Genomic DNA, 9485 nt, shown 5'->3' with positions numbered 1-9485 from the left:
GAAGTTAGAGACAACTCGAACAATAACCTTACTATGAGAATTCCTTAATTAATTTGATAATATAGTTTTCAATTTTATGCATATAGAATTTGGTGATAAAATAGTTTATTTATATATATATATGGGATTGATAGTTTAGAGACGGTGTTGGTTGTAGACCTTCTTCTCGTTTTCAGAGAAGTTAGAGACAACTCGAACCGTAACCTTACTATATAAAATTTCATAGTTTATGATTAGATTTTATTTTTATTAAAACAAATGTTAATATAATTTAGATTAGAGGATACCATCATTGTTTAATAATCATAAGATGTTTTGTTGCTACAATAATAATCATGAGATATAAAACATAGTAAACAATTATCATTTTTACTAAAATTGCATAAACTAATGATGCTGGAACAAATAAAACAAAAAAATAAAAATAAGGAATGAATTGAATAAAGGAAGGAATTAGGTAATGAAAAGGGGGATCCCCTTTGTGGTTTCACGCAGAAACCCAAATTGGAAGGGAATTGAAATCCCTAATACCCAATTCCCTCTCCTCTCTCAACGACGGCAACGGTGAAGGATGGTGAGACGGTGGCAGCGACAAGGAGCGGAGTATTTCCCTACCACACGGTTATTAAGTCGTGTCCCCTCTCTTCCCTTCTTTGGTTCCGTCTCCTGCGGTGGCGACTGTGATTCGTCGGTAATGTCACTACAAGGTGGTGGTTCGCGGTGGTTCGGGCTTCTCTTCTTCTCCACTCTAATGGGTTGCAGTTCAGGTGATGATGGTTCTTGGACGAGGAGGTTATTCGCGGTTGGGATCCCTACATCCTCTTTAGCTCCGATGAAGGTGAACTCATCTCCTTCTTCACTTTTCGTTTCTTATTCGATTGGCTTCGGTAATGTTGGTTTGCTGTTTGGGTTTTTTTTGGTAGGTGAATCGAGGGAGAATGAAGACGGTATGGTTAAGTGGTTCGCGGTGGCTTCCGGTTTACTCTCACGAGGGTCACCGAAGTAAGGTAGGGTTTCATTTACTCTTACTTTTCTATTTGCTTACTTATTCTATTATTTATGATTTTTATCATGTTTATAACTTCATATCCTTGTCTAGGCTTATTAAGATCGAGGAGAGGATGAGTGCGGATTTCATTGGTGGAACCCGAATCTTCACGGTGGTTCTTGGATCTGGTTCTCACTCATATTAGGATTTGCATCAAAGATGACATCGAGAATGGAAACCGCATTCTCTGTTTCAGTACTCTTCTTTGATCTCTTATCCTTTTTATTTGATTTTAAAGGATGAATTTAATCTGTTTGTGTATAACCGATTCGGACAAGTGGTTGGTTGACAATAAACCATAATACATATGAGGATGAATGTCTATGTTTATATCAAAATTGATGAGTGTTCTGTATGATAGGTTGGGGATGTTTAAGAATCAATCGTATAAGTCTAAAACATGAACCTAATGAAAGGGGTCATTTTTTATGGTTTGATTGCTTACCTGAAGGTGTGCTTTCTGCTATATGATGTGTATGCTGCCACTTTGCGATGTTTGTGAAATGCGAGCCTGTCTTTTAGATTGAATTTGCTTGGATGTATGGAAGTAATGCTTTGATTATGGCTGTATGCGATGTAGGACTTTCTTCTAGGCGCCACTCCTTTTTCTCCAGAATCCTCTCTGATTTCTCTGTTTGTTCTCCCTGATTACTCCTCTGTATTGTGGTGTGTGGTATGTTAATATGAATACTCAAGTGTTTTCTCCGTTCTCTATTTTGCTTCTTATGTGTGTGTAGTGATGCTAGATTCTCCCCTCAGCCTATTCTCTCTTTTTCACCGTGTTTACTGAGTGTATGTGTGTAGCAATGTTGTTTTTGTTTCCTCCTTCGATTCTTTTTCCCGTGCCGGCGCATGATGATTCCCCAATGGTGGAACCACCTATTTTTGCGGCGACTTGAAGAACTAGTAATTGTCATCCCTGCTTTGTTAGTTTCTTCGTTCTTTTATTCCTTATTCATAACCTCTTCATTATCGCAGTGAAGAATGCCGAAGGGAGTCTCTGTCGTGAAGGAGACAACGCTGCGAACGAGCCGGCAGAGAGGATGATTCTTGCATCACCTCACCTATTTTATCGGGTTGTGAACTGAATCTCTCAATCACGGGATCGACAGAGACGAAAGAATTTGGTAATGAACCAAATCGCCTCCCTTTTTTGTTGAAACCTTAACTGTCTGCTTTATTGCCTATGTTGCTCTCATTTTGTGAAACGAACTCACTATATCAAACCATGTGTTGTTGTTTCTAATTTATTTATTTTAGGCTCTTGTATTCGCATTTTAGTATTATCAACACTACATATTGCATAAATGAAAAGACTAAGATTGATGGGTTTTCTTGAAACAAAATTACTGAAAAAGGTTTTCTATTTCATCACAGATTCGTAACTTAGTATAATGAGTGATAATGATAGCAACAAGACCACATACACCGGATTGATAATCGTAGGATTAGCATTTAGCAGAGTCTAGTGTGTTATATATTGCAATGTCATCTTAATTCTTTATTGCTTATGTAGCTCGAAGATAGGCTTATGACAAAAGGGTTTGGGTAACAATCATTCATAAACTAGTCAAAACTGTTTTAAGATTATCGTGATATGTTGTTTTATTTGATCCAATGTGTTTCTATATAACTGTTTGAACGTGATAGTACAAAATAGATATATGGACAGAAAACCAGTTTGGAAGCTGAATAAGAAAATATTACCTGGTATGACCTGTGATTCTTACGGAATTGCTTTATTCAGTGATACGGATGTTGTATGTTTTTGGTTGGATCTCTGCGTGTGCATTCTGGATTGTGGTTTTGTTATTGTTTCCGGATTCTATGCGCTATATGTGATGCTTAGTAAAAATGTGTGTATGTATGATAGAGCTATGTGTATGCTTATATCTTCTTTTATGAAACTTCTCTGTTTATGCTTGCTGCTTTTTATCACTGTGTAGTCTGTAACTATGGTATGCCACCCCGTATGTGTGTATTTGGACTGGTGTATATCTGCTTGATCTTTCTTATTATTTTTTCTTTATTCACGGAGTCCCCCCCTATTTGCTTGCTGCCCATTCCTTTTATACTGATTGAGGGTTCATAGGAACCTCTTGAGTTGTCAATTGAAATCCAACGTAAGATGACCCTTTTGTTTCCTGATTATTCTATTTTGGTTTATTCCACTTCAATGCTACCTATTATTGCTGCCAATTATGGCTAATTTGTAACTGAAATGGTGAGGCTTTCAGATTTGCCTCTTTTAAATTTTCATGGTTTAGTGAGGCCTTAAAATTGCCCCTGACTGTTGATAGGAATTTGTAACTGAAAGACCTATGATTTCTGAATTACCTTTGCTCTTTATGGCTTGTTCATGATTTGATTGATAACCCATATATGCCCCTTGCTGGTTCGTAACTGAAATTGGCTATTTGCTGGTTTGCTTAATTGCTTCATTAGAAATCTGTAATTGCATAGGCCACTTCTTCCTTAAGAGTGTAACTGTAAAAGGAATGGCTTCTGGTTTGCAACTGTGTCGCTTTTGAAATCCTTCTAATTGTGTTAATTCACATCATGCTTTTTTTTTTTTTGAGTTTTTGTCATGACTGAATTTTCACTACGGGTTCTTAACTCTAATGCTATGATTGTAATCTCTTTTTGCAGTTACAACTGAGGGAATTAGGTGGTGGAATTGGCACGCACAGCCTCAACTCCGTCCCGTTCATCCATGCTTCTTCCTGACTTGGACATGCCATCAAGAAGAAAATCACAAGTTATGGTGCCTAGAACTGAGTTTTAATGACGCGTTTCTGTTAGGAGCGTCATGGCTTCATCCATCCAATAACTTTGCAACATATAACTGATGACATTAGGTGTCAGATCTCTTTCAACCATCTTCATGGTTATTCCAAATGAAATGCCTTGTACGGTTTTAAATGATAATCTCTTTGTATGCCTTGTTTATCAAGTATTTGAACCTTCAGGGGCAGTGCCTTGTCCTCTTTACTTATATACCTAGTGATTGTAATTATACGTTTGTCTAATGAAATGTTAACAACTTCATTGGCTTTAAGGACTTTAGTTTGGTTTATGGACTGAAGTTGGCTTGTGGCTTAAAAAAAGAAAGAGGGAATCCCTCAAAAGCTCATCTACTTTCCGGGACTAGACTTTTATGCCCCTAAGTTAGTGGCTCTTTGATTTCCAAGTGTATTTGTGTATGCAACTAGTAATTCCCCTTTTTTTTATTCAAGTTGATTATGATTCAAAGATAAAATTAGCTAAGAGACAATAAAAAATGCAAACTTTTAATTCTTTTTTTCTCTTCTCCTTTTTTCTGAACATTTTATATTATTGTAAAGAAGCTGGACAAAATTGAGTGTTCACAGGTACATTATTACATAATATAATTAAATAGATCGGTCTGTTAGACTTAATACGCTTTTTAGGTGGCCTACAACCCACCCTATTAAACAAATTCAGCTTTTCAAAAAGTATGAGTTGTTCATGAAAAAAGTCTAGTCTAACTTATTATAGGCCAGATAACAAACTCATGATAAGCAGGTTGGCATGTTTCCTACAAGTATGGTCTATTTTGTTATCTATACTTTCTTGATAATGAATTTGTTTAATTCACGTTGTTTGGACTACTAAGATTATCTCATCATCCTATGAATAAGGAAATAATATTTTTCTAAGTGCATGACTACCCCTGTTCACATGAATTTATCTCTTAACTTTTTTGTTTTTTTGGGATTTAGTAAAATTTTGTACTATTAAACATATAGGAGATGAATATTTGTAGTTTTTTTATTTGCTCCTTGACTTACATTTATTTCCATCAGATTACTCTGTGAGTAAATGGATTGCTAATAATTCTGAGAGCAAATCTTGATGAGATTTTATACTATTACTACTTTTGAAGTAGTTGACACGCATGTATAAAACTACAATTAATTATAGTTGATTAAAAAGTCGTAAGAGAAAAATCCAACGTAAGGCAATACGGCATGAGAGAGAGTTTGTTGAAAATCATGGTCAATAAAAAAACTTGCCGAGAGTTACAAAAGTCACAGAAGCACAACTACTACAATTCTATATGTTCTGAAATTTCTCTCTGACCTTGTCAACTCCCCCACATGTCCCCCATTCCTTATTCTCGTGTTATAACAGATTATTCCACTAGGCTAGTCCAATTTAATAGTCCAAAATGCCATGACTAATGTTTTATTTATATCAAAATATGAATAAATAATGATAAAAATGAACCGAAAAAAAAAATATATAGATATATATATAAAGATGGAGGGATTTTATTAGCTCAAATACTTTTTCTTGACAAAAATGTTTTATTTTATTAAATTCGAACAATTTTTAATATAGAAAAGGAAATAAATAGCAAAATATTATCAGTTTTTTTCTCCATAGTTTGTTATACAACTTACAATTAGAAATAAAATTATTATGTTTTTGCTGATATGTTAAACTAACATTGGAATGTACCACATGATACATAAACAATGATCATTTTTATTAATGAATAGAGAAATGTATATTTCTCTTTTTGTTCTTAACAACAAAAATATTATTTTATTGTAACTAAAATGATAGATATATCATTAAAAATTATATTATATTTTATTTTTAGAGTATTTGTCTCTAATAATGGAAATAATCGTACTAGTTGCCACATACCAAGGTTACTTCTCATACCATTTCTCTCATTCCCACCTCTACTCCCATGTATAAATATATTAACCAAACCCATCTCACACCTCATCCCACAAATCAACCAAAAAACTTCTTTTCAAATTCTCTCAAATTCTCAATCTCTCTTTCCCCAAAAAGCCCTTTCTCCATCATCGTTACAAAATGGCAAACTTCAATAACCACCATAACCATGCAATGTTACTACTACTCTTTCTGTTTTTGATATCATCTTCTTCATCATATGCTAGGCTTTTGAATGGTGTCACTAGCCTTGTAACCACTGAGACAACCTTAAACATAGCACTTCCCAGTGAAGGGGTGTTTCTAAAAGAGAAGGAGGAGCTAGCTGGTCACGTGTTACCATGTGACCACATGGTGGTTGTTACCGGAAAGGTTCAGTCGCCGGAATTTACTCTCTCCGGTGGGAAATATGGACCATTGATCTTGAACATGCTCCCTAAAGGGAAAGTTCCATCTTCTGGACCAAGCAAAAGAATCAACAACGTCAAGAACTAGAATAGTAAAAGTAACTACAAGCCATTCATTTTCAATTGCCATGGATCTTCTTCTCCTTGCTCATCTCACTTTTTTTGTTGTTAAATTTGTTCCCAGATCAGAGTGTTTCATCTTCTTTTTTTCTTTAGTTTTATTTGTTTCTTAAATTTGTATATACTTTGTAGTTTATGTAGATTACAAAGAAGCATGGTTATGCTTTATATTTATACAAACAGGCCTAGGATGTTCTTTCATATTCAGATTTTTGGTGTAGAGTTGTTATTTTTAGCATAGCAGAAAGGCAGAAACAATGTCATCTTATATATAATTAAACTTCATTCTTACAATATTAACTTCTCTTTTTTTTTTTTGTTAATTTTTATCTGATTTTTTTATTCTATTTATTTTGAACGAATGCTATAACATCAAATTATGAGAAATATAGAGTTGTAGACAATTCAATCTTCAGCTGTTGAATATGAATATGTGTGTAAAGGAATGGATACCGTGTTCAATTAATTTGACTTTTGAAAACACGTTAGTTTAGTTCCATAGAATATAAGATAATTCTCGGAAATAGCGTATTGCATGTTTGATAGAGTGAGAATATATATATATTATATATATATAATATGTATCTTATTCTACTTGCTGGAGGAGCCTTTTTATTAGAATATAAGATAAAACTGTGATTTAAGTATATTGACAATAACAAAATATTTTAGTTTTGGTATAAGGTAATACAAATTTGTTTTCTCCTCCTAATATGTGATTTTCATATAAAATCCAGGGTTGACTAATCATAATTAATAGTCAAACATTTTTTAGTTTGCCTACCTTTGTATATTAAGTTTTATCAACATGAATGAGGAGACACATAAGCTTGATACTGTTGAGAGAGAAAAATAATAAAGAAGTCTTTGGAAGTGTGAATTACATTTTGGTGTTTTTAAGAGTGTTCAGATTTGTTGAACAAATTTGTTTTCACTTCTCTCTCCACCTTGTCTCTCTTTCTTTTCTAATAGTGATCTATTATTCCAAATTCCAAAAAGCATGAATGAAAAAACTATCATGTTAATTAAATTTTTTAAATATTTATTATTATTATGTTAATTAATAGGAGCCCAATTTAATATTGAGTTTTGAGCTATATTCTTATGTGTAGAAATACTCATTTATTGAAAGTTCACTTCTATCACTTAAGTGAGAGTGCATATTCATACTCAGTTTAGGCAATAAAGACAATAGAAAAGCGAGAGAGAAAATATGAGTGTCGCTTGAATTCAAAGCAATTGTCGTGGATCCGTCATTGCAAATTCGCTCACTGTTCGACCAAAGACAAATTCGTACTGGAGTTTCGCAATTTCTAGCACTTTATTCTTAATAGTTGAATCACTGAGAAGTCATCTTAAGTTGGAGAAATCGAGCAATTACAATAGTTGATTTTATGGTCTTTTCTACTACTTTGTTCTCGCTTTCAAGCTTGTTATTGTGTTGTTTGCCTTATCGTTAAGCACCATTTGCGTAGTAATTTGAGACAGTACTATTAAGTGCCATGTTGTGAAGGAAATTCATATAAATTTTTGACACTTATGGTACAGTTATGATGAAATTTATGCACAACTCTAAAGAATCTATTGTGATTAATCTTGTTTAAGGACCTTACATGTTTTTGTGCCAATTGTAGAAGAATGAGGAGTAGAAAAGATGGAAATTGAAGGAATCTGCGTAAAAGGAGCTCTAGATCCCTAGCCCAAGCGACAATTGCTAATTCTAGAGGCCAAATCTCTGCGTGTCTCTCACCCAAGCGACAATTGCTAATTCTAGAGGCCAAATCTCTGTGTGTGTCTCGCCCAAGCGACAATTGTTAATTCTATAGGCCAAATCTCTGTGTGACTCTCGCCCAGGTGAGGCAAATAGTTGTCTTGCTCGCTCAAGCGAAAATCTCTAGCTTGAGCGAGAGCCTAAAACGCTGAATGAGATATAGGCGGTTACAGAACATATCATGGGGGTTGCAATCAGTTTCAAGGCACTTTTTTCATACGTTTTAGAGAAAGAAACATGAGATAGAAGGAGAGAAGTCATGGGACCGACTTTAGATCTGGTTTATCTTGTATTTTACATCATTCTAGTGTTGTAATGCCTAGGATGAATAGCTAATTGTCTTTGTGTTGGGATTGAAATGTAATCTTCTAACTCTTGTATTCTTGGATTCAATTAGAAAATATATTTTGTTGTTTGATTTCGGAAATTTTATTCTGTGCTTAATGCTTGATTCTTCTTAATTTCTAGTTTCTTGATCTTGGATCTAAGTTTAACTGGGGAGTTAAACTTCGAATCGAATCTGGATAATTTTTCTTGATGCGTCATTGATCTAGGAATGGACAATGATGTATGAATTGCTTTTACATTGGATTTAATGGTAGATAATTGATTAAATATCCAAGGAATTTGTGTTTGATGAATTATCTAAGGATTTTGTAATTAATGAATTGATATAAATGATTTGAAGAAAATGTCACATCAAGATCAATAACTTCGCAAGTTTTATAGAATTGAATCTAAAAATTACAAAGAGGGAGAATGATGAAAGTCAATCCCAACCATTTTTATCTTGTTTGAGAAAACCATTATAAATTAACCATTTTTTGATAACCTAAACCAATGAACAATATTATTCCTCAACTTTGTATATATTTACTCAATTTACTATTGTAGAAAATAGTATAGATCTGAATTGCTCTCTGAGGATGATATCCCATTATTTACGATTTTGTTAGTTGAACGATACAATTCACTTGCTGTACCAAAAACACCAACAAATTTCTGGCACCGTTGTGGTGGAGCAATGTGCAATTTATATTAATTTTTAATATAGTTTGTTGGGTAGTTGTAAATAATTAAAAAATTAAGTAGGTTTTACTTTATATTACTCTTTGTGCCAACCCTTGCTGCAGTCTTCTCATTTATGATTTTGAGAGGAAAGGCTACTGAAGAACAATTATAGTTCAATCTAGAAATTGAGAAGTCAGCCAAGAGTAATCGAAAGAAGGCAAAGGAGAAGAGGAATCAGGGTAATTAGGAAGCATAGTGTAGCTCCAAACAATCAATTATTTTAGAGCCTCAATTAAAAACAATGGAGAATGAAAATGTGGAAACTAGGAATAATGAGAGGCCTAATCCTCCAAGGAGGACGTTAGATGACTATGCTATGTACCAAGGTATGCGACACTATTCAAATATTGTCATT

The 9485-nt window shown here is 33.8% G+C and overlaps 1 protein-coding gene and 1 long non-coding RNA gene across 3 annotated transcripts; both read left to right on the top strand.

Annotated features, from left to right (window-relative positions):
• On the top strand, positions 483 to 4294 carry LOC109343440. 2 transcript variants are annotated; one of them, XR_002107211.1, is made up of 5 exons: positions 483 to 838; positions 924 to 1007; positions 1100 to 1243; positions 2027 to 2175; positions 3698 to 4294. It is a non-coding gene; the product is annotated as an uncharacterized LOC109343440 (long non-coding RNA). The 2 variants fall into 2 exon arrangements; XR_002107210.1 differs by having other exon boundaries at positions 483 to 1007; positions 3698 to 4293.
• On the top strand, positions 5903 to 6256 carry LOC109342349. The gene has a single exon (XM_019580347.1). It carries the CDS (start codon positions 5903 to 5905, stop codon positions 6254 to 6256), a length of 354 nt encoding a protein of 117 aa, XP_019435892.1.

The sequence above is a fragment of the Lupinus angustifolius genome, chromosome LG03, assembly GCF_001865875.1.
Source record: "Lupinus angustifolius cultivar Tanjil chromosome LG03, LupAngTanjil_v1.0, whole genome shotgun sequence".
Taxonomy (NCBI): domain Eukaryota; kingdom Viridiplantae; phylum Streptophyta; class Magnoliopsida; order Fabales; family Fabaceae; genus Lupinus; species Lupinus angustifolius.
This window is presented reverse-complemented; position numbering and strand designations above follow the sequence as displayed.

What these genes read in the sequence shown, in the direction of transcription:
- LOC109342349 (XM_019580347.1), top strand. Translation starts at nt 5,903, where the DNA reads ATGGCAAACTTCAATAACCACCATAACCATGCAATGTTACTACTACTC.